This window comes from Mangifera indica, chromosome 3, assembly GCF_011075055.1.
Source record: "Mangifera indica cultivar Alphonso chromosome 3, CATAS_Mindica_2.1, whole genome shotgun sequence".
NCBI lineage: Eukaryota > Viridiplantae > Streptophyta > Magnoliopsida > Sapindales > Anacardiaceae > Mangifera > Mangifera indica.
In genome coordinates, this window is record NC_058139.1 from 13,516,687 (window position 1) to 13,542,903 (window position 26,217).

Consider the following 26,217-nt stretch of genomic DNA (forward strand, 5'->3'; position numbering starts at 1 on the left):
CGCATCCAAATCAAAAGAGTTTTAAAGGAGTATAAGAAGGTCCAACCTTAAAACATAATTATTCCTAACCCAAACAAATATAGTCCAAAAATAAAAAGATTTTTCTTTTCAAAAATTGACATGTCATTAGAAATGCCCTCTCTCTCTCTCTCTCTCTCTCTCTCTCTCTCTCTCTCTCTCTCTCTCTCTCTCTCTATATATATATATATATATATATATATATATATATATATGGGGACACACACACCCGCCCAATATATACACCACATTTCTTCACACTTTCTAGAATTCACCTAATCATAAATTTTTTTCATTTTTTACTCTTCAATTCAATCTTTTAGTCTAATTATCTAGGATTTTGATCTCACGACTATTATATTATGTTGATAAATTTGTTATTATTGCAAATTGTAATATTCTATTGTTGCAAATTGTAATATTTTATTGTTTTGTATTTTGTTTGTTTATTTAATAAATCAATTGATTTATTTTGGATTTTTGGAGATGAATGATATATGGATTTTTTTTCCTAATAAATAATGTATGTAAAAATGCTATAGTTTGCAATTGTTTGCCACTATAATATTTTATTGACATTTCTGGTATTTATGGAATGAGTTATAAGATTCTAATTTCAATGTTATTTGAGTGTAACTATTAGTTGGTCAGCGTTGTTATAAAATTTTTCGATTAAATGTTTTAAAGTTTTGTGTCAAACATTCTATAGTTTGCAAATGAGACATTTGTATTTGCTTTAATATAGCAAAAACTTATATACAAACTAGTATTAGTTATAAATAACTTTATGTATTTATCACTAAATATTATTTAGTATCATTATTATAATTATATAATTTACTAGATCTTTGAGAATTAAGAAACATATGATGAAAGACTCTGGTTGTAAAAAGAAAAGTACAATGTAGATTCAATAACAATTTTTACTGCTTTAGGTTTCTTAAAATGAGATGAAAAGAGATCAAATCTATAAAGTGCAAATGCAAGTTAATTTTGCTAAGCAATTCCAATAAAATAAAAATTGATTAATTTTAAATGTATTGATAAAAATAAAGCAAAAATGTTTTTAAAACAAGAATACTGTTTTGATTTCTTATCTCCCAAAGTTTAGGAATATATTATCAAACCTATAAAGTTTAGTCAATTTTAAAAAATCCTCTTAAAAATAAGTCAGAGTAATTATAAAGTTTATATATTTCTACTAATCCTCTTAACTTGTGTTATAATTGTGATTAAGCTATAAACTTGTGTGAAATATTTTTTGTAGATTTATTTAGTAATTTTTTGTATTGTAATTGTGTGATTTTTTTTTCTCTCCTCTTGAAATGTTTACTCACTTAAAAAATTACTTTTACTATTATATTTTTCTTTTACCCAAGTTTGGTAGTTTTTTTTTTTTTTTCTTTTAAGGTTTGACTTGTTAATTGATATATAAGAGAAGAGTCGCGGAGGCCCCCTCTCAACAAACATCTTGAGCCTGCCAATGACTGCAATAAGAAAATATTTTAGAATCCGAAACTTGGAACTGCCCATTCATCAGCCACATACTCCTTTCACATGTTCCTTTCATTCACCTAACTAATGTATTAGAATCCGGTGCTTTTGGCTATAAAAAACCATTAAAATGGTCTCATCTAAATTGATGATTAAATTAATGAATGTATAGATGATGATGTTGTTGTTGATAACAAAAACAATTAGCAACAATGTTTTGTTAATAAGTTTGCATATGTTTAAGCACAAAAGTGCAAAAGTCGGTTTTAATTAATTGAAACAAATTTTACTTGTATTGGTGGGTGTCATGATGTTAGTCTTAAGGACACTAGGTAAGTAAAACTTAGTTTTCGGAGGAAAGGATAAGATTTTCTATTCTATCTTACAAAAGGGTTTGCTGTCTGCCTACGTATTTCGTATTTAAGAATGAACACATGGTGGACTAGCCATTAATTTATTATTTAACTACTTAAATTGATTTTAACATAGACTAGTCGAAAAGCATCCATCTCGTTTGCTTATATATTTCATATATAGGAAATTTCAATTATATTAGATTTATAACTTATTTATTAATTAATTAATTAATTTTTGACATCAAATAACATAATTCATGTACAACTAACTCGAGCTTAAATTAAAAGAACTTTTCTTCCAAAATATTAAACACACTACGGATACAATTAAAAACGATAAAATTTTTTTATATGATTCTGCACAAACATACGTCAGTATGACCTAATCTAAATATTTCAAATTTATAAAGTTAAACACTACAAATAAGAATTTAGTTCACTCAGCTAACTCCTAAACTATTTTGACGGTAGTTTTACACAAATTTGAATTTTTCACAAGTATCTTAATTGTCTCTTAAGCATCTTGCTCAAGATATAAGCTCCTTTTGAACTTTGTACACCGAAATCATGTCAGCTACTAAGATTAAAATCTCTACAATCCTTAAACCAAAATCACGTTAACTTACCAGAAGAAATTTATATGAAAATTAAAGTGAAAAAATGCAGGTACTGAGCTACAAAAACAAATAAGAACTCGCATAAAAAATGAATTATAAAAAAAATTATGTATACATACTTATATGTATCATCACGTAATTAAATGAGTTTGAATTTAAAATAACGTAATACCCAATTACATAATAACACACATAAATATATACAAAGTAAGTAAGTATAATTTTACTTATATAAAATACAAAATAATCAGATTTTGTCTAAACGGAATAGAGCAAGTCAGTTTCGTATAATCAGTTCACGTTATCAAAATATTGACTTGTACCCAAAATAACACAGTTGTTTTTTTTTTTTTTTAAATAAAATCATATCATAATAATTATAGACAAAATCTAACAAATAAAGACACAAAATAAAATCAAATATTCAAAATTGATCACCATCTAATAAAAAGGAATAAAGATGATATCGGATATTTTATTCAATATGATCATATAATAACATATATGCACACAACATTATGGAAACACAAATTAAGTAATGAATAATGTTATATGTATAAATAATAATATATCATCATATAATTAATAGTTTTAAATTAAAAATAAAATAAATATTTAATTACATAATAACATATTATTATTTATATATAAAATTATACATATTATTTATATACATAGTTTTATTAAAGAAATTAACCTTATTTTATTTGCTATTCTGTATTTCATTTTTGTTGTCACGAGGAAACATCACAAGAAATTCTATCTTTATCGCGAACTTTGTGGGGACATCAAGAGAAAACATCAGAATATACAAACAAGTTTGGGGGCTGTCCTTGTCACTTCGTAAATCCTAGGAAAGATTATATTTTAAAAAAATAATAATAATATGCTACACTGACGAAGGTTTTATATTTGGTAAGGTTATATCATTTATAATTATTTAAAGTTATTTAATGCTCTAATAATCTGGCTACAAAACATTATCAGCAACGAGGGGAATGCTAGCTAAGACACTCGAGCCCTCTCTAACAAAGTAGTAAGACAATGAAGAGGATGAAAGTGCTCACAGATATATATACATGATAGAGATTCTAATGTAAAGATAGATTCCCTAGCTAGATAAACTCCCGCGTTGAGCTAGATAGAAATAAAGAAAAAGTGGTGTAAAAGAAAACAAGGAAATGAATTGTAGGAAAAGGATTCCACTTTGATTTAGATGCAGCACACAACTATATTTTATATGTTTTTTTAAAATCCTTTTCTAACTTTTATGTGGGTCACGCTCGAATATTATTATATATGCCCTATATTAACAGGAGATTGTAATTAAGAAGTTTAAAAGGTTTGTCAATACAGGATGAGCTTCCTCGTGAAAATAGATAAAGAGACACTTAAAGAAATTGAAAAGGAAGTGGGGAAAAAATAGAAGGAAGTTGTTTGGTCAAATGCTAGGGGTGGTTGTACCAGCCTTAAACCTCTTTGTTGTTTTTTAAGCTAAAAGAGCATTGGTTTATTATATATTAATGAAACTTTAACCTAAAGACTTTTGCAACTTGTTACTCTCATTATGAGCTTATTCTAAACAAATTCATGAATATGATTGAATGAATGAATTTCTCAACTCCTTTGAATTTAATCGAGCGATAAATTACGAGAAGATCCTAAATTCGAGAGAGTTCTTGAGTAGTTGTAAAGAAGAGGACTAAGGCATTATCTTAGAAATTTTTTGGGGACACAATTATCTTTTATCTTTCTCTTTTCTATGGATGAGACAAAAAATGTATAACTACTACAAAATTATTATAATTAAAAACGACTCGATCGATTGCATATGCAATTTACAAACAAGTTGTTATAATCGTTGTTAAACCTACTGTTTGAGTTGGCAACGCAATCCTACCCATACAACCCCAGAATTTTTAATTAATTATAACATATATATACAACAAATATTCGGAAGGAAGAAGGAAAAGAAAAGATAAGTCCTAGATCAATTATATAATTATGTATAAAGTGACATTAGAAAATGGAACCATATATCTTTATATACTCATATATTATCTAAAATAATTTAAACCATAATAGAATTAGATTGTTTGGTGAAAAAAACTGGCCGACAAGGCAATAAATTTTTTATTTGGGTTAATCATTATATATAAAATCCTTAACTTGAAGGCCAATAAAACATGGTAATGGCAAATAAGGATTTGTTTCATTTTTCTTTCTAGGAGATCACTTGGTTTTAAACTCATTTAACTTCGTTGAAAAATAGCAGGAAAAAAATGAAGCAAGCCCTGAAAAAGGGAGTAAATAAAACAAGGCATGTAATACATTAGAGATTGACGATGATGATTAGGTACTCACAGTCGATGAATAATTTTGTCATCGACTGTTTGGTCATGTCAGCTCCACATATCTGATCCTTCTATTGTCCAAAACAAAAGAAATACTGAAATAGTGATAAGTGGAAGGATGCGTATAAATTATTCTTTTCTGTTTTATTGTCTTGAGGTCCAGAACAGAGGGAAGAAGAATAATTAAAACTGGGTTTGATAGGGGGATCAAAGAAAAGAGAAAAGGCAAAAGCAAGTTATTGTGAAACATGGCCTCATGCTTGTGAATTTTAATCTATAAATATTTAAGAAATCGCCACATAGGTTAGACTAGCCATGTGCTTGTTTATATAAAATGTCTGTACAAAACAAAATCAGATGACAAACCACCCGCAGTATTGAAAGAACTTGGTCATATTATAAATTAACCTATCCTGCCCAAAAGTATGCTTATGGGAATCTCTCTCTCTCTCTCTCTCTGATCTATTTTTCCTGTCTTAGAAATGGCTATAGCAGGTGTTAATGGCAGAGTTGGATTGCTTAAAATTCACTGCAAACTAACACCACCAAATGGGAATCCTAATCATTTAGCTCTCCTCCTCTTTTTTGGGCTGGAAGAAGATGGCACATACAATTACAAACTGTCCCTATAGTTTTGCACTTTTTTCTTGCTTACTAGAGTAAAATGAGGCGCATGCCCAAGTTTCTTCAAACTCTTCTAAAGGCCAAAGCAGTGATGATCAGCTAAAAAACACCCATTAATAAATAAATAAATAAATAAGTTTATTGGAGTACTAAGGCTTGTTCAAATTAATGTTATTATTAAGTTAATGATAATGTTGTTAATGTTCAACTAATTACACTCTTAGACGGGGTTCTCATCTGATTACCTTTTATTATCAGACCCATTATGGATTAGGTTGGCCATCTCAATATTTTTGGAATAAATTAGACCATGAAATTACCAGATATTTGCATTCAGTACTTGTTTATAACTGTATTTGGTTTCTTAATAAATACACTATACAAAATCTTGTATATCTAATATGGTTTTAGAAATTATCACATTAAGTAGAAAAAATTGGGAAAGTAGAGAAGGGAGAATGAAACAGATGGGTGTTGGAAAAGATCACACGACCATGGACCAAAAAGAGTTCCTAATTAGGAAGATTCCTGATTAAAAAGAAAATAAGATCTGAATAATTCAACCTTATTTTCTCTCACAAAATAATGAAATTTCCAATGCATTAGACACAGTTAAATTCCTATCATTCAAAGTTTCTCTATATCGAAACTCTTGTTTAACAATCCTAAAATAATATGACCAGGCCAATAGTGTCATGAAAGCAAAGTTTCTTCTGTTGAGGTTCCAATGGAGTCACTTTCATGAGAGAATATCCATATCATTCATTCATTTAAAGAAACCAAAGGTCACGGCGTAAGCCAAGAGAAATGAACTGTCATGTTCTAATTGGCTGACAAAAAAACAGTTCGAATTGCAAGATTTATTTTGCAAAAACATAATAAAATAGATCATCCAACTATAATCCCAAGAGCTACGTACAAATTATAAAATATTGAATTAGAGTTTAAGGTTTTAGAAATATCTGGATCTCCATATAATTTGAAAATGAAAACTTATTGAAATCATCTGAAATTATCTATCGAGATTACCTCTTGATGTGATTTGGTCTTTTACTTCAGAAACCTCTTTGAATGACAGTTTTGAATGGATAAGTTATACTATATTTATTCTGCATTAGGTTTTGAAGTAGGGATCTATCTAATTTATAGTAGGTTAATTGACCCTCTATTAAGGTCTAATAAACCTTAAGAGCCACACTTGTGACCCCCAATCATAACTTTTAAGTGTATTGAGTTTTATCTTTATTGATTACTTAATTTCATCTTTAAATTGACATTGAACTATTCAATTTCTTGGTTTTATTAAACAAAACTATAATTAATGTTAACTCACATCAGAAAATTTCTAACACAAATGGCAAGTACGAATGCAAAATGGAAGCTGTTGAGTGGTGACCTTATTCTTTACAATTACACGTAGATCTGAGTCAGACGATTATTTTTGCTTTAGCAAATTAAAGTTGGTTCCTCCAATAATTTTCCTATTAAGTCTTGGCCTTCACTTCTAAGGTGTGCTTTAGCATTACTATATATTGCATACTGCCTTGATTTCCATCATTTCTACCTCTCTCTCTCTATTTCTTTGTTCGTTTGTTTTCACCCAACAAAAGAAAAATACATGACTATGGAAGATCAGTTTCCGAAAATGGAAAACTTCATGCACAAGGAATCGCCATCTTATTTTCATAGTCTGATGCCTTCAGGATTGAAGTTTTTTGGCGATTCAAACTTTTGGGGTGACTTGAATGAGACTGCTTGCGGTGATCACTGCCTGAATTCTTCATCTTCCCCACCTGATAGATTGTTTTCGAGTTCTGAGTCTAGTTCATCGGCTGAAGAGGTTTCTGGTGCCAATTTGCTTAATAACATTCCTGGATTCATCAAACAGGACGTTGTTAGGGAGCAGTTTGTTTCAGGATTGAGTTGTGTTCATCCACATGGCAGAGCTTCGGTTTTTTATGAGAAAGATAGTTTTATTCCTGTAAATTTCTTGCAGTCTTTTCCGAAACTGACTCAAGCTCAAGTTTCTGAACCGCCTTATCCATCTTCATTATGTACCACGTCCAAATTCCCAAATTTAACTTTGTTTTTGAAGGAACCTCCCATGTTAAAATCTCCAGCACAAATGGCTGAATCAATAGGCAAGAACCCTTCATTTGGTCACATTCAGTGTGAACCGGGAAACGAATGGCTTAAAGTCAACGAAAGTTTGACGAATTATTCCTCCAAAGGCTTCAGTGATTACAGGCTCAGCACAACGAAGACACAAACAATGAAATACACAGGAAGAAGACTGCAAAACCAACATAAAAGAGGTCCAAAATTGTCATCAGTTTCATCACCGGGAAAACTCTATAGAGGGGTGAGGCAAAGGCACTGGGGCAAATGGGTTGCAGAAATAAGGCTTCCAAGAAATAGAACAAGGGTTTGGCTGGGGACTTTCGACACAGCGGAAGAAGCCGCGATCGCTTATGACACAGCTGCATATATCCTCCGTGGAGACTATGCGCATTTGAATTTTCCGGAACAGAAGCATCAACTAAAGATAAGTTCTTTGAATAGAACAACGGCAGCTCTTCTTGAAGCGAAGTTGCAGGCGTTATCCCAAGGCATTGCTTTGAATAAAAAGGCTAATGACCACCAGCAACTATCGACTTCGCCAAAGAAAAATTCGTCCGCTCAGAATGCAGAAGTGCTCAAAAATGTGCGCCAAAACACACAAACTACAACAAATTGTCAGTTTGCGTTGGAGAGTAAAGTTGGATCAAAAGTGAGTGAAAATAACAAGAAAAATCAGGAGGTTTCATCACATATGGATACTGTTCAGTTAAGTAGAATGCCCTCCTTGGACATGGATATGATTTGGGATGCTCTTTTGGTCTCTGATTCATGACAATTTTTTCCTTTTCACAAATCAAACTTCATGAGGGGTTATGTTAATTATCAATGGTGGATTTAATTTGCTTAAGTGATGATTTACTTTAAGCAATGTTTTTTCATTTATTTTTCTTTTGTGCTGTTTCTAATAAATTTTACAATTATTATTATGTTTTTGAATATGGAGTTGAGTTTAAAATTTTAAATATTTAATAGAATATTGGAAGATGAAGAATAACACATAGTTGTTATAGTAGCTGCCATATTTAGAATGTGGAAGGAAGATTTATATTTATGTTTTGATATTATAAAATAAGTAGTATTATGCATATTTATTTTTGGATATATAAATAAATATACATATGATATATCAATATGTGATTAATCATATATAATTAAGTATTATTTTATCGATAAATTATTTATTCATTTGATAACATATATCAAATGTATATTTATTTATATATTTAAAAATAAATATTTATAATTTTATTGTTTTAAAATATGAAAAAAAAAAAGTCATAATGGTTCCATTTTGAATTGGTATTCACCTGTATTTTCAGTGGCGTTTGTTGGGTGTTATTTGTCGTGGTTATGACCATTTTTTATCATAAAAATAAAATAAACGTAAAATGAAATTCAATAAAAAGATAAATTCTCTATATTTATGTTTTAGAAAATAAATTCCCACCCAGTATATCTTTCATCAGTAAATTTTATTTAGTTTTTTTGAAAATAATTGTTTTACCTTTTATTAAAATTATAAAACTACCATTAATATTTAATATAAATATCAAATTATTTATATATTTTTATTATTTTAAAATTTTATTACTTAAATCCTAAAATATCAAGACTTTAATTAACTTTAAAATATTACATATTGTACAATTTTTTTTTGCCGTATAACTATCATTTTTTAAATTATTGAAAGTATATTAAAATTTTAAAGACACCCTCAAAGTTTTTTCAAATTTACAAAACCTTTTAAAAATTTTCATTAACTTCTTTAATATTTTCAACAATTACCATTTACATCACTAATATGTCATTTGAAAATGAAAAATATATTTAAAAAATTTATACAAAATGATCTTCTTAACCGTTTTCGAACATAATTCCTGAATAGAAATGGATGATGGGTGAAAATAGGGATGGCAATGGGGAGGGGCGGGGAGGGGATATCAATCCCCGTCCCCGTCCCCGCCCCGTCCCCTCCCCATCCTTGCCCTGTTCCCGTGGGAAAAAATTCCCTCCCCATACCCGCAAATATAAATTTTAATTCCTTTATGTATTTCAATAAATAAAATAAATCATATTCTCCCAAAATATCACTTGCTACAAAAACTATAAAATATTCATTGTTATTTTAGTTCAAATACAAAGTTTTCATAAAATCTAACAATATGTAATAATCAATCTCTTCATTAGTAGCTCTTCATGTATGTGATTTAAGGTAATTTTATAATAACATTAAATTTAACACTTTTCATTCACTTCAATTGATTTTGTCAAGTTTATAATTTTTTTTGTGTAAAACCTGGTGGATTGACTGATTAAGTTTTAAAGTTGAAATAGAATTAATTTGGTGCATTTGCATTTTATGATAATGAAATTCTAGAGTTTTTTTAATATATTAGATTAATAGTTCAGAAATTAGTAAAAACTGATAATTGATAATTAAAAAATTAGTTAAATTAAAGTTATAGTTTTAATAAATCATAATGTAAAAATTTCTAGAACTTAATAGTTTAGAAATTATTATATTAATATATTAGATTTAGGGGGTGGGGTGGGGAGGGGAGGGGCGGGGCGGGGACATATGTATCCCCGTCCCCAATTACGGAGATTTTTTTCGTCTCCATCCCCTCTCCTTTCCTCGTTTTCATTGGGGAATCCCCTCCCTGTTAGGGTCGAGATCCCTAAAGTCGGGTCCAAATTGTCATCCCTAGGTGAAAATATGACTTTTTGAAAATTAAAGGGCGGCATGTCATTTCATCAAACCTTGGATGGGACATAGTGTTGTGGCCTAAAATAACATGTTGGGTTGTTTTTATGCAATTGCTAATAAAGTCATTTCCCTCGCGCATTTTCTTGTACGTGGCATGAAAGAGGAAGCTAATTCTTCAATGAGCTCGGTATCTAGTCTTACTTTAGAGTGTTGAGCCAAATTGAAGAGATGCATTCTAATTAAGATAATATGAATAGACCAATCATATTGCATTTAGCAGCAAAAATGTATTAATGTATATTGGATATTTTACCTTTGAATTCTGATGTGATTTTCTGCTTTTAAAATAACAACTTAATATTGGATATTCTAAGAGTGCATATTTGGCGAATATTTTTACTTTCATTATTTTTTCCATCTTTTTTCCAATGAAATCAATGAAGAGGAAAATATCCCGACCTTCTTGCAAATTTAAGTTAAAATATTTTATTATAAATTTCATTAAATTACGTAATTTGAGTAATAAAAGTGAAAAAGTGAAGCACGGATATGTGTTCAAAACTTATTAATAATACAAAAAAAAATATCAATGGATATGCACAATTTTATTTGATATCTATTTTGTCAAATTCAAATCAAACAAAATGTTTTCGGATGAGCAATCTAACAACAAACCAAATCAATTTAAACCGAGTTGATTTAATTTAAATTTAAGTAGTTTTCTCTTTGTCATACTTGTATTTTTGTGATTAAAATTCGTTGGATTTGATTATAAATGTGATTGAAATATATTTTTGCCTTCAACAACTACATAGTAAGCTTGTTAATGATAAATTTATTCAAATTGCTACCGTAGTAATATAATCCAGACCAACCTATTAAAAATATCACTGAGTTAGATTATTTTAGTATCTTGAAAGGCCAAATCACAATTTCCTACCCAATGTTTGATATATTACCAAATTTTCATCTTTAAGTTTAAAAAAGCTAATTTCCCAAACAAACAAAGATTTTTATGTCATTCTGTTTAAATATTATAATAAAACTAGAATTAAGTATACCCCAAGTTTAAATATTATAATAACATTCATATTGGATTGAATTATGAATAATATTATATAGGTGTAAATATCAGTTTTTTTTTTAACTTAATAAGACAAATGAATATTTTTCTATTATCTTGTTTAAAAAATTATCATATTCACTCATACATTTTGAAAATATAATCGTAGTCCTAATAATTTTTAATATAATATTTACACATAATATATTGTGTTTTATTTAGTTTTACTTTTTTGTGGTATAACTGTCATTTTGTAGACTATTGAAGAGAATATCAAAAATTTAACATTTTCAAAAATACTCTAAGACTTTTTTCAAAACTTAAAAGCCCTTTAAAACCTTCATTATTACCTTTAGGGGGCATTTGGTTTACGTAATGTTTGATTACTAAAATAGAAATATTACCTTGAAGATAGATTATTTAGAAGATTACTAGGTATAAATGATTACTATGTTTGATAAAATTTAATAGGTATAAATAATTATTGTGTTTGGTTAAAGGTAATAAAATATTACTAATAAATTATTTTACTTAAATGCCCTTGAATATAATTATTTTTAAATATTTTTTATATTATTTGTCATATTAATTAAAAATAAATTTATTTTTATCTCAAAAAATTAATAAATAATAATATAATTATAATAAACTCAAGATTACCTCAGTAATCTTTAAATACCTAAGGTGAAGGTGGTAATCAGATTACCATATATATTACCTGTCACGTCAGCATTGGTAATAGAAGATTACTGTAATATTTTATTACTGACAAACCAAACAAAGGAATAAAAAATAGATTATCAAGGTAATCATAAAATCCTTCAACCAAACGCACCCTTAGAATTTTTAAAAATTATAATTTACCTTCAAACATTCGTTTATATATCATTGATACCCTATATTTATATTTGTACTATAATTTTTTATTATTTTCAATTGAGATTGATATAAATTATAATACATTGGGGTCAATGTGTTATATAATTTGAAGGCTATTTGGTCTTTTCAACAATTTTATAAAATCTATTACATATTTTATTAACAAATTTAATATATGGTAAGAAATTAGTTCTTTAAATTTATAAGAGTAAACATCTGTTTTTTCATTAAACCTTGGAAGAGAAATAGTCACCTAAACCATATTGCCCGGTTTGGTTTCAATTTTTATGCATACCTTGGAGAGAGATTTGATTTATCAACTCCGTATAACAATTATGTTTTTTTCAATGGCTTCAACACTCATTTATTGGATGATTCTGCTTCGGCTAGAGAAGATTAGAATTTAACTATGACTTTAGTGCAAGTAATCAGCTTTTCTTTTTCGGTTAATTATAATTGAACTTTAAGAAATTTTCACAGGGAATTGGATTAACAATGTCAGTGTGCGTTGTTAGGTGACAAATGGGCAAGGATGGCATACCTATTGCTAAACATTACAATTTCCTCCGGAGAAAAATCATCAACTCAGAACTCAAACATCAAAGTATGATTCAAGCTAAAACAAATATATTTGGAAGAGGATTATGAAATTCACTAATTTTAACAACTGCAAGGCCATCCATGTGTGAACTGATCCCATATCATTTCTAACCACAAAACTGCCTTGAATTGGCTACACATCTCTCCTTGCTCCCTGCTTAATCATTAATACACTCCCTAATTGAAACAACAAACTACTACGGAAACTTTAAATGAAATAGAACAACGGCACTAAACAAGTTACAATGAACCAGCATAGTCAAACTAACTTACATTGAGCTACATTCATTAGTTGTTGTCTCCGCTGGTGTATCAGCTGAGAACTAAGCTTTCTCCACCTTTGTTACCAGCTTTTTCGACAAGAGCATCTCTTGTAATATCATTACCAACACTATCAACCCTATTATGTCCAACATTATCGTCAACCTTAGGCCAGTTTAACGGGGGCTCCTCCGCTGAAACTTCGACACCAACATTCCCAGATTCAGAATCTACTCCCACTGCCTGAGATGCCTTGATATGCAAATCCTTTCCTGTAGCCTTATCATCTTCAAAATCACTTTCAACGGAGATACTATCATTTTCTGGAGTTTGAGGAGAATCTTCAATTTTGTCAGGCTTTGTTTCTGCTTCAATCAAATCTGCCTCTTGTCCTGGAAGACGCTGTCGTAGTGGTATAGCATCACTGATGACTTGACCCGTCCTCAGTCGCTCCCGATAGTCCTCCATCTCTATTCTGTACCTTTCTTTATCTTTAACAGCTTTCTCCTGATAAATCTAAAGATCACATATGCCAAAGTATTTGCTAGATATGTTTAGAGAGACAGGATTAAAAAGCGAAGCACAAGGCAAGTATTGAGTTCAATAAATAGAAGAGATGTTATGGTTCTTACAGCCTTTTCAGAGTCGTTAATTGTGGTCCACAATTCACCAATCATTCTACTGATCTCCCTGTCCTTCCCTGGGTGTAGTGGCTTCAGTCGTGCATGTTGCTCCGCAAAGAAGAAATTATACCCACTTCTGTTAGGTTTTGGATGAGCAGGGTCTCTCCTCTTAATCTCTGATTTCTTCCTGCGACGGTGACGTTGTACTCCAGAGACTGCACAAGCATTGGCAGAATTGTTTGCGTATACATTATGAGATGGTTGCACGTGCTGTACAGGGCCCAGTGCAGACTGATAGAGAACACCTTTTAGCTTCTCTGAACCTATAGTGACAGTGACGAGATAGCCACTTTCAAACTTCCCATCAATGAACCCTATCACTGGATATCCTGAAGTTGATGCTGGTCTTGCTGCAACAATAAAAAAAATGTGGATTTTACCTGGATCACAATGTATATAATATTGCACATTGAATTAACAATACAGTAAAGCAACAAAAAACGTAAGGGGTGGAGGGGTCGCATCACATTAACAACTGGGAAATGAAGATGCTTAAGATTTAGAAAAATTACCAATTGGTTTGTTATATTTATATAGGTGACAGAAAAAAATTGTAGTGAAAGTCATACCACCAATAGTACACTCACCCTTGATTTATTCCACTTTCCAACTAATCATGTAACAAAGGTTTCATAGCCCCAAGAGATCCCGCAACTACTAGACCATATAAGTAGTCATGCATTTTTGTAATTTGCAGAGACTCAAAATTGGGGAACTATGAGAAGTCTCAGTAGATACAACAACAATTTATGCTCATGATTCTAGTGCATAGAATAGACAGTAGATTTTTAACTATTTTAAGAAGAGGTGTGCAGGGCGCCCAGGGAGGAAAGGCATATGCCAAGGAAAGAAAATGCTACAGGTTTTAGCAAATGAAATAGTACAAGGATTTAAAAAACAATGAGAACCTGTAGGCAACTCAGTAGGATTAATCTTTGGTTGCTGGATAATGGAGGCTGGAACATCTGATGATGGCTGCACTGTCCCTTGATCTAGTATTGGTGTGGTTGACGGGCTCTGCCAAGAATCTGCAAAAGGTTGTTTGGAACTAACTATAAAATTTTAATTTCAGAGAGTAAAGTGTTTCATGTACACAAAACTCAGATTAGAGTCCAACCCTGGGATCTAAAATAGTAAATTTGTTCATAATGATGAAGCAACGAAACATAGTATTTGCGCAGCACAAAAGATGCATTCGTTGCTGTGGAAGGAAAGTTGAATACAGCAGTAACTTCTTTCCATCTTTTCTCCTTGAGAATCTGTGAATTGCATCATGAAAGTATTTATTAGTCACAGCGCAGCTAAGAATTCAGCTTATGTCATGAAAGGCATTACATAGTGAAAACAAAAATTTTTTGAAACAACAATAAATAAATATATGACTCCCTTTGGTTGCAATGAAAATATAAAAATGAAAATACAGTTGAATAGAAAAACAATATATTATTCGTAAACTTTAGAACTTATCAGGATTGCAATATGTCAAAGCTATATATAAACTTTAGCCAGTTAAAATAGCAATGTGGGTAAGCAAGCAACCAAGAAGCATGTTGGCAATCAATCTAATGCTTATAAACCGGATTCAACTACAACTTTCAACTACATTTTGAAGCCAAAATATCATGATAGATGAGCAATGGAGAAAACAATACTTGAAATCATTAAAACATATGGGATTTTTCACTCACAAACTTCAGTATTACAGTGCATGATAAGTCTGCTAGGAGTTTTGCATCACCAACTGACCAATACAAATAAATCAAACTATCTTTTATAATTTAGCCAGTAAATTACTTTTATTTGAAGTGTTGATTTCTGTTAGAACTCATATATATATTTCCCGCAGGAAAAGAGAGTGTATAAAAGGGAAGACTTTTAGCAGCGAGAAAAGGGATCAGAGGGCTATGGCTCTAATGCAAAATCAGAAGGCTATCACTCTGATGCAAAACCAGCCACAAAGAATATGAAAACGTGGCAAAGCAAGGGAAAAAGAGAAAGAAGTACCTACAAACTCCTTTGAAACTAAATCCCAAAGAAAGCAAAAAAAAAAAAAAAAACTACATATTTGACAATAAGAACAAAATAAGATCTCAGAAAGTAAGGTATAGATCAGCTGCATGCATGAAATTTGAATAAATAGTATATGCTATAATATACAACACAATTAAGAGAGAGAAAAGATGAAAAAATATTTTTTTTTACAACCCAAAAGATTCTATATTGATGGACAATCCCGTGACCTGCAACTTAAACTAAAAGATCAGGATTCAAAAATAATATCTAAGCTCTAACATATTCCTTCCCCTATAATTTCACATGAGAACAAAATATAACGACAACTTATTACATTTTTAATCATTACAATAGAGCAATTGCATGCATGATACGAAAAAGCAATGTGAAATTAAACGAATAGAAACTTCAAATATTTAAATCAAAGAAGCAACCACTTTGCTTGAACCTCAAAATATGAGTATTTTCCTACCATTTACTTTCAAACAAAAATCATTCAATTAGCAGCTATGCATTCAATGACATATGCGCATGTCTCTCGATTATCAAACTAATCAAATGAAAAACCCAGGTGGAAAGATGCATAATTTTAGTTGTCACTGAAAGAAGCCTGGACTAGAAATTAAAAAGAGCATCATCTTTGGAAATTATCTTGCATAATCAGCAAATCTTAAAGTATTGTACAGAGTATGGATCAAACATTATTTAACTGACTTAAATTTTTAATGAACTTTATAAGAGTACAGAAAGTCAGGAATCTGTAAATCAATTATGAAAAAAACAACTGCCACATTGTTTTTTGGGTCCTTTTAGGCAAATTACCACGTCTTTTATATCTGAACAAATTATTAACCTAGACAAGGTGTACAACCAAAATAACTAAGAACAAACATCTGGCAGTGAATTGCATAAGAAAAGAAAATAAAATAGAAGCTTTAACTTACCTTCTCAATACCACCACGATAAGTAACCTCCACAAAGAGCCGATGCAAATCTAACTCCTTCCCTCCAATAGTGGGGATCCTGAATTTAGAGTACACATTGACAACAGATTATCAATAGAAGGCAGTAATCCCCAAAAAGTAAAAAACAAATTCAGGTTAAAAAAAATTACTTAAATACATGTTAAAATATAAAACATTTCATATAGCTTGCTCTAACAAAACAATTAAATTCAAGTTTCTGATATGCCAAAGCCTACCTACAAAGATATAGAAGTCAGCCTTACCACTATGATTACAATAATATCACCTATTCCTAATTATTATCAACAAAAGCTTGTACATAAACATAAATGTTTATAATCCTATTGAATTAGGTCTCTTCAATAACCAATCAACAAAACAGGACATGATTATACAGGATTAATTACTTCCAGTTTTGCACAAGTGAGGGAGAGAAATTTAAAGAATAAACTTATTTCAAAACATGCGACAAGTAGCTTTTAAAGCGCAAAATTCAGTATAGTTATTAGCAGCATGTACAAGCAGGATTTAAACATAATTAGTCAGACATTTGGTGGAGACAAAAAAAGATATCTTGTGAGATAAGTCCTTGGGCGCATTGATTTAAAGTCTTGAAAGGCAAGGAAATTAAACCTCTTTGAACAGCTTTGTAGGTGATATTAGTCTTCAACCAAAAGATAAGGGAAGATGAGTCAAATTTGCAACCAATGGTATTACAAACTTAAATGTAACAATTTAATAATAATTGAAGTGGGATCTACTTCTGCAAAATGGATAATAGTGAACAGAATACATGGATGCCAAAGGGGTGTTTAAAGGAATAGGAAACAGGCAACACAAGAAACTGTTTTACTAAGATCAGGATACTCGTGTAACCAAGCCAGCAATCTAGAAAAACCAGTATCACTCTTTTACCATTCCTCAGATCTTTCTCTCTATATTCAAAGACAAAATAAAGGAGATCTTGTGACCAGATCTTACCACTAATGAAATATTCCCTTTTATTCCTTATCTAACCCCAAATAAGAAAGATAAAGTTTCTGTTTAATCTAAACCCAACAAGCCATTGGCTTATAAATAAATATGAAGAATTTATCAAGAAAATAGAAAGCAAAGATGCTTGCATTACTAGAATAACTTCGAAGGTGAAACTTGGAATAGGGGCTATGAAGAGGAAATACAACAAAACACACACATACACACAGACAAAATGGAAAAGATGGAAACAGACACGTAGCAAAGATATTGCGGGCAACTTACTGTAATCCACATTGAATTCACAGTAACCACCCTTCTATATAGCAACATGCATAAAAATGCCCAACGGTATATGTTCGTATATACAGAATGCTCAGATAGATTGTTGGTTTTTAATCAAGAAGATATAAATCTATTAGAATTCATTTTTTAACTTTAGCAATCAGAACTTCAGGATTATTATTAGGAGTGTTAACCAAGAAGTAGCAAGCTGGTGACAAAGGATAAGAAGATAGAGCGGCATACATAAATTTGGTTCCCACGGTAGCATGAAGCTTCTCAAGAGTAGATATGAAGAGCTTCGGACTAGCTACGATTTCCTCATATGTTACAAGACGAGTTGGATGATCAGTAGATGATGGTACTTTCGTCGGCAGTGGACTCTGTTTGGCACAAGAAGTTGACGCCATGGTCAAATTCTCTTCACCAATTAAAGTTTCTCTATTTAACCACCACCAACTCTAGTATTCAACATTCTTTCTCCCACTGTGCTATAATAAACAACAACATAAACATAAACGAAAGTTAACAGATGGAAGAACTTGCAGGTTGATACTAAACTAAATAATTAACTCAATGCCAAAAAACAAATAAGAGAAAACCACCATCAAGAACAATGCCAAATAACAAAGTTGAAAAGAGAACGAGATAACCCCAGAAGAAGGAAACATAAAAAAGAGCACCTTGATGTAATAACTCCCAGTGATAAGGGAGGAATTCAAAACCAAAGGAAAGAAGCAAAAGGTAATAGCATAGTTTAGCTGTCATAGTCATGACATCGTTCACAGAGTACCAAGGATTAAAAGAGAAGATATCCATAAAAGCTCACGCTCCCATAAAGAGAAGGCCAACGGACTATTTCCCTCCCAAGGATTGCCCTTTTTCTAAGTATTCCCTTCAACTTTGAAAATCCTAAATACCCACCCATAAATAGTTAAATTTAACACAACTTTAACTCCTTAAAATTTTATTTCTTTTTTCCCTTTTAAACTTTAAAAACTAAAATTTTTCACCAAACCTAAATTTTAAAAAATGACAGTTTCCTCCTAGAGTTTGATTTTCAGATCTTTGACGTTGTTACCGACCGTTTATCCCTCTCGAAGCTTCCTCTCCTTCTGATGGTCTTTTTTCACTCATTTGAACTCTCGATCAATGTCGAATGAAGGTTGGAAGACGATAGGAGACAAAGAGGAAGAGTTTTGTCTTCCCCAATGAAACTCTTTATCTTTCAGAAGAAGATCGACATCAAACGAACGTTCAAATGGGTGGAGAGAGGCCGTCGGAGGGAGAGGAAGTTTCGGGAAAGATCGATGGCGAGCAATATTACCAGATTTAATATCGAAGATCTGGAAATTAAACTTTAAGAGAAATTGTCATTTTTTAAACTTTAATTGAGTGAAAACTTTTAGTTTTTAAAGTTTAAGAGGAAAAAAGAGATTATATTTAATTTATTTTTTATATTATAGATAAAATGATGATTTTATTATTATTAAATTTAAATATTTATAAATAGATTTTTGAAATTTTTATAGTTAAAGGGAGACGTGAGAAAACAACAATCCTACCATGAGAAATAGTCCTTTGTCCTAATGAGAACACCCTTTTAGGATCTGGCAATAAAGACCCAGATACACTATACTCAAATACACAGCCATACTCTCTCTTCTCTCTATATTAAAGTAGCAGACTATTGCAGGCCTGCATGGCCTATAACTTGAGGCTGACATTGTAGACATATGCCGATACCATCTATTGTGCACCAATCAAACGTGCATAAATAAACATGTTACCAATCCATTCACAAAGTCCAACATCCTTTTTTTTTCCTTTATCTGACACTGTTTCAGGCTTTGTATTTAAACACTTCGAGCAAGCAACCAATCTGGGTTAGCTTGTATAGTCCATCAATCAAATAAAAAAGTAGATTTTTATTTTTAAAAGCACCAAAACTCCCGTTTGCTTAAATAACCACCTTTATTGACCCTGAATTTTCAAATCAACAATTGTACTCACCCGTCCAACCGACTTCCCTATTGGGTGTGAAAGAAACATAGAAATAAACATTAAAAAATAAACATGACCTGCAATTAGATACATCAATAGAGCAGGTTGGGTAGGCTCTGGTCTGGCCTACCGGGTTTATGACTCTAGCCAAGTTCTAGATCTATATAGTAATAGATTTTTAAATTGGATTGGTTCATTTAAATAATCTTTTTAATTTTAATTAAAATTTTTAAATATATATTATTTTTAATTATTAAACCAAAGACATTATCTTAAACATTTTATTTATAATCTTTTTCTTGTGACAAAAGAGTATCATAATTATATGATCAAAAATATTATTATAGTTTACATATTATATAATTACAAACATAAATAAAATATACATATCATATCGTTTATTTACTCGTCTTCAACATCTAAATTTATGAATTCATTTAGTATTAAATCCATTTATAATATTTTGTAATGATAAAGCTGAAATAAAAATGAAATTATAAATATAAATAATTATTATTTACAAATTTAAACAATTTTTAAAAGAGAGTTAATAAAAGAAAATGAGATTGAAAATATAATGAAATAATTAAGATTTAGAGATTTGTAAATAAAGTTGAAAATAAAAAAGATTTGGATTGGTTTATATAGAAAAAAATTTTAAAAATAAAGTCTTGCTTTTGTCCTTTTTTTTTTAATTTTTAAACAATATCAGACTAATCATAGGTCTAATATTAAAGTTTATAGTCCAGTCCAAAAGGCCTATGAGTCGAGCCCATAGTGCTGCAGTACTAGGTCAGAGCCCTCTTGATTTGGCCTAATTGACATGTCTACTTGCAATAGAAAGATTATATTTTATTTTATATTTCATTTTTATATATTATAAGTTGTTATTATATTTTGTACTATTATTTCTATTATTAAATAGAAAGCCAAGATGAGAGACGTAACTTACCAAACTGTATGAAAGAGGATCGAGAAAATGAAAAGGCCGAAGGACTTATTTTCATCCAAAGATTGTTGTTTACCCAAGTTTTAATCTTTTAATTTTGAAAAAAAATTTTAATCCACCCATAACGGTCAAATTTGTTAGTTTTAAGAGCAAAATCATAATTTTAATTATAATATTAAAAATAAATGAAAATTTTATTTCATTTTTCTCTCTTTAAACTTAAAGAACTAATAATTTCTCATAGGTCAAGTTTTAAAAAACAACATTTCCCCTTCAAGGTTTACTCTTCAATCTCTAACCTCTTCTTCGGTGTCATCTTTAATGGTATCTCCTTTGCAATGTTTTCTCTCCCTTTGGCAGTAGTCTCTCTTTCCTCATCTCTTCCTCTAACAGTCCATTAAAGTAAGAGACGAAGCTCTTCATCTTCCCCAAAAAAGATGAATGTCTTGATGAGAAAGACATGTTTAGGAAGATGAATAGCTTATTTTTTCCAACGAAGCTCTTCATTTCTCGGTTTCAATAGGATATTGGAGGGAGAGATGAGGAGAGAGAGACTTTCGCCAAAGGGAGAGGGAGGGTTGGGAAGGAGAGATCGTTGGAGGAACGGTCAAAGATTGAAGAGTAAACCTTACAGGAAAAATGTTGTTTTTTAAACTTGACTTAGGAAGAAAATTATTAGTTTTTAGAGTTTTGGAGCGAAAAAGATAAAATTTTAAACATAACGGATTTGGTTAAAAAGGTTTTTCAAAGTTAAAAAATAGAAACTTAAGAAAATAACAATCTTTGGGTGGGAATAAGTCCTTTGGCTAATTGAAATCATATTAGTCTAATCTATAAAGCTTATGAGTTTGAATAATTATATAAAGTAAAACTAATATGACAACAATAATATCACTTCTTTTTATATATGTTGAATCTTATGAAGATGATAATAAACTTAACCCTTCCCTAAGATACATACCCACGAGATAAATGGCAATTCTACTCTCATGCTGTTTTAAATATGAAAATATTGAAGGTAGTTATACTCATGGGCTTCAAGGCAAGAAGAATGGTTGGCCAAATGACTATTTCCCACCCAAGGTTTGATGAAAAGTATTTTAAGGTTTGAAAAAATCTTTTTTTGGTTTGACTATTAAATTTGTTAAGAAAATCTCTTTTTTTTTTTAAAAAATAAAATTAAAAAAAAGATTAAAAAAAAATCAAACCAAATAACACTCTATCCCCAAAATTTTATGAAATGTAATGTTTACCCTTTATTTATACTAATTTCAATTGAAATAATATAAAAATAAATTTAAAATTAATTGTAGCTAACAATAAATGTTATTGTCAATAATTAATTTCTAAATTTATTTAGGTTAAAATAAAAATTAAAAAAAGTAAAGTATATGACATTTGAATAAAATAACATAAATATTACTTGACTTTAACAAACAATTACAGAAAATAGTTTTTCAAACTAAAAAGAATATATAGGTGAAAATAATTATTTGGGCTAAATATTATTTAATTGACCTCCCTTGAAATGGCAAAATATGAAAGAGAAGTTATTAAATTGCCCATATTTCATGGGTAATAGACAAATTTATCCATATTTTTGTGGCTTAAATAAAAATATCCTAAATATCTAAAAAATACCACAACTACCTTTTCTTCATTCTATATAAATTATATCTCTTCTTTTATTGATTAACATATACAATTTTACTCATTATCTGAGAGATATTTCCAGAGAGAGAAAAAAGTTTGTGATCATGATTTTGAGCGAGAAAGAAAAAGTTTGTGATATCGAGGTTTTTATATATACTATAACTTTAATTATTATTATTTTTTATTGATAATATAATTATATGTGATATTTTATATAATAAATTAGAATTGTGTGTAAAAATTAAATTGATAAAAATTATAAGGGTATTTTGTAATTATAATAGTAAAGGGGTGAAATAATGTTTTATAATAAAGGGTGTTAGAGATATTAAATAATATTTTTTAATAAAGAGTGTTAGAGATATTATATAATATTTGGGAATAAAATAATATTTGATGATAGAAAGGTAAAATAATATTTTCAAAAATTAGTATTAAATTAATTAAAGTATATTAATAGTCCCAATATGTAATAAAATTATGGGACAGTTGTAACTGTACAATAGAAATAAAATTACGAAGCTCGAAATAATAATAAAATAATGTAACACAAACCTGTAAATAGTATTTTTAGTCATTTTATTTATGTTAATTATATATTTTATTGTAGAATTAATTTAAATGGTGGGATATGTTTAAATTAGATATGAGAGAGAATGGATAGAAAGGGGTGACAACGTAATAAAATATATTAGAGGTCATATGAAAGTAATTAAAATTACAGAATACACGACATTCAAGGGATTAATAAAAATGGTGAGTGAAAAGTGTAATATAGATCGAAGGGTATTTAACATTCAAATAAGCATGAGACCAAGACATCTTAATGATGACATCCTTCTTGAAATTTCAAATGCTGAAGATGTTGAGGTTTTTAATTGTTTGTCTAGCCTCTTTAAAGAATTTGTTTCAATTTTTATAATAACTACACTTAATAATGATAGTTATGATGTTTAACAAGTAGATAAGGGTTTACAAAGTGATGAGTCAAGTAGTTATCCACAAGATCATAAGATTGGTTTATGAGAGATTCAAAATATCGAAATTAATTTGAAACAAGAATTTTTTAAGGAAGACTTTGTTTACTTAAATGATGGTCATGTTGATATATTGTATAGTGCAAAAGAATTTGCGCTTAGCAATCAAAAACAATTTTCAAATTAGAGTGAATTTGATGGAAAGGTTATGTATGATATTCCCATCAATGAACCAGAGTCTGAAGAGAAGATACATGTTAATGAAGATATTAGAGGTACAAGAAGACACATGTTAATGAAGATATTGAAGATATTCCCATCAAATTCTGATGGTAGGAATATTCGTATTGATGCATTTCATTGGTTACCCAAATTTCCTGACCAACCATCTACATCTAGAAACCGAGGAGTGCAAAAAGATGGTGATTCTCCAAAAATTGGTATATTATTTCCAAGTAAACAACATGTCATTGATGTAATAACTCGAGATGTTTTTATGAAAAGATATCAGTTTAAAGTGCACAAGTTAGACAAATTCAGATGAGAGGTTAAATGTCGTAATCAGCAATGTAATTGGTGTGCATAAGCAAACAAGGTGGGAGAAAGTGATAGTTTCAAACTACGTTATATGGATAGCCAACACACATATCTTAGAGATTAGATATTGTCTCATCATAGGCAAACAAACCCTTGAGCTTTAGGGAAAATTTTGAAAACTAGATTTATATTGGCTGATCATATATATCAACCTAAGGAGATCATTGTGGATATTGTCGACTGATATAAAATTGATATATCATATGCACAAACATAGTGGACGAGAAATTGAGCACTTTAATATTGAAGGGCATATTTGAAGAGTCATTTATGTTAATGTCAGAGTATTGTTACAATTTAGTATGTTGTAATCCTATAACTGTGACACATACACTAACGGATGAGCAGAAATGATATAAATACTTTTACATGGCATTGGGTTGTAGTATCTGTGCATTTCAACAACATATTCATCTAATCATTTATATTGACACTGTTTTTTTAAAGGGCAGATATCTAGGTCAATTATCTATTGTTATTGTATTGGATGGTAATAATTAGATATGTCTATTAGCTTTTGGCATCTATCTAAAGGAAGATCATAACACATGGTGTTAGTTTTTAACAAAGTTGAAGAATTGTATGGGTAAGGTACCTCATTTAACAATAATTTTAGATCAACTTGTCAGTATTTTCTCTGCAATGGTTGAAGTCTTTCTAAGTGTGCACCATGACTATTGTTATCATCACCTTCACTGAAACATGCGATCAAAATATAAGAAGAATGCAAAAGTTACATGGACGTATTGGAAAGTAACTAAGACATACACAAAGTATAAATTTCAAAAGATAATAAAGTCATTGTCTTGTATGCACTCCGATGCAGCAACATACCTGTGTGATGTAAGTTATGATCGATGGGTAAAGGCATATTTTCCAGGCCATAGGTATAATATAATGACTACCAATATCACTGAGTTGTTTAATACACTTGTCAGACACGCTCGAGGTTTGTCTATTACTATGTTTATCGAATTCATCAGAGGTACATTACAGTGATAGTTTTATGAAATGAGAAATTATACAAGTAAGTACATATTCAATATTATAACATGTTATAAATTTGTTTTTGTATACCTATACTTAATGACTTATCATATGTGTTGATATTTATATGATTTGTAAATGCTTGCATCAGCCCTGATAACACCTTGGACAGAGGAGAAGATTGCTAAACATGTGCAAAAGTCTTCAAACTTGGAGGTAAGGCTTATTACATCTGAACAATACAAGGTTCTAAGTAGTGGCTACTACAATGGTATGGTCAACCTTGTGGAGCAGACATGTACATATAAAAAATTTCAACTATCACAGATTCTTTACACATATGTCATCGTCATTGCAAGATATATGAAGCTCACCACCTGTGTTCAATGGGTGCATCCATACTATAGTGTCACCTTTTACTATGCAATTTACACAAAGGCCATCAATCCATTAGGAGATTAATCAGAATGGTTGCATGCAGAGGAGACATGCATTATCCATCATTGTCATGCAAGACGTCCAATGAATAAAAATAGACATCCTTCATAAGGTGAGGTTGTTAAACAACTTATTTGTTAACCGATGTTAGAAACCTAGACCTACAAGACAAAATTGCAAAAATCTTGTTCTAATACCTAGTTCAATACCATCAAGTTTAGCAACCAAAAAAAAGGGTTGGAGATAATTGCACTTATGATTGTATTTGTTCATTTTGATATAAAATTAGTGATTTTATTTGTTACTTTATATATAAAGTTTGTGATTGTGATATATTATCTTTAAAACTTGTGATTGTACTTGTTATATATATCAGATTTCGACTTGTAATTGTTATATATGTCAATGTTGATTTCATATATCCATTTTTAGTTTTTTTTTTGTTCACTTGTCCAATCAGTTATAATAACTATATAAAAGACACTGCATATAAATGAATAAACATATAGACATACTATAGCATAAAACATATGAATGAATAAACATATATAAATATACAAACGCTTATACTATAAAGATCAATCAATATCTTGAAAAAAT

General features: G+C 30.0%; 2 protein-coding genes across 2 annotated transcripts; one reads left to right on the forward strand and one right to left on the reverse strand.

Annotated features, from left to right (window-relative positions):
- Positions 1-7,046: 7,046 nt before the first annotated feature.
- On the forward strand, positions 7,047-8,466 carry LOC123212538 (ethylene-responsive transcription factor ERF062-like). The gene has a single exon (XM_044631711.1). It carries the CDS (start codon positions 7,082-7,084, stop codon positions 8,354-8,356), a length of 1,275 nt encoding a protein of 424 aa, XP_044487646.1. The 5' UTR covers positions 7,047-7,081; the 3' UTR covers positions 8,357-8,466.
- Positions 8,467-12,815: 4,349 nt separating this feature from the next.
- Positions 12,816-18,497, reverse strand: LOC123212352 (high mobility group B protein 15-like). Its single transcript, XM_044631456.1, has 6 exons — positions 18,259-18,497; positions 16,735-16,813; positions 14,895-15,036; positions 14,686-14,805; positions 13,727-14,127; positions 12,816-13,610 (listed from the first exon to the last, which is right to left on the reverse strand). The coding sequence occupies exons 1-6, from the start codon at positions 18,420-18,422 to the stop codon at positions 13,146-13,148; spliced, it is 1,371 nt and encodes a 456-aa protein (XP_044487391.1). The 5' UTR covers positions 18,423-18,497; the 3' UTR covers positions 12,816-13,145.
- Between the last annotated feature and the right edge of the window lie 7,720 nt (positions 18,498-26,217).

Excerpts from the sequence above, each read along its gene's own strand:
- LOC123212538 (XM_044631711.1), top strand. The coding sequence starts at position 7,082 with ATGACTATGGAAGATCAGTTTCCGAAAATGGAAAACTTCATGCACAAG.
- LOC123212352 (XM_044631456.1), bottom strand. The coding sequence starts at position 18,422 with ATGGCGTCAACTTCTTGTGCCAAACAGAGTCCACTGCCGACGAAAGTA. Across the intron at positions 16,814-18,258 it reads ACCGTGGGAACCAAATTTAT|GATCCCCACTATTGGAGGGA; the intron begins GTATGCCGCTCT and ends CTCTAAATTCAG. Across the intron at positions 15,037-16,734 it reads ATCGTGGTGGTATTGAGAAG|ATTCTCAAGGAGAAAAGATG; the intron begins GTAAGTTAAAGC and ends TGCAATTCACAG.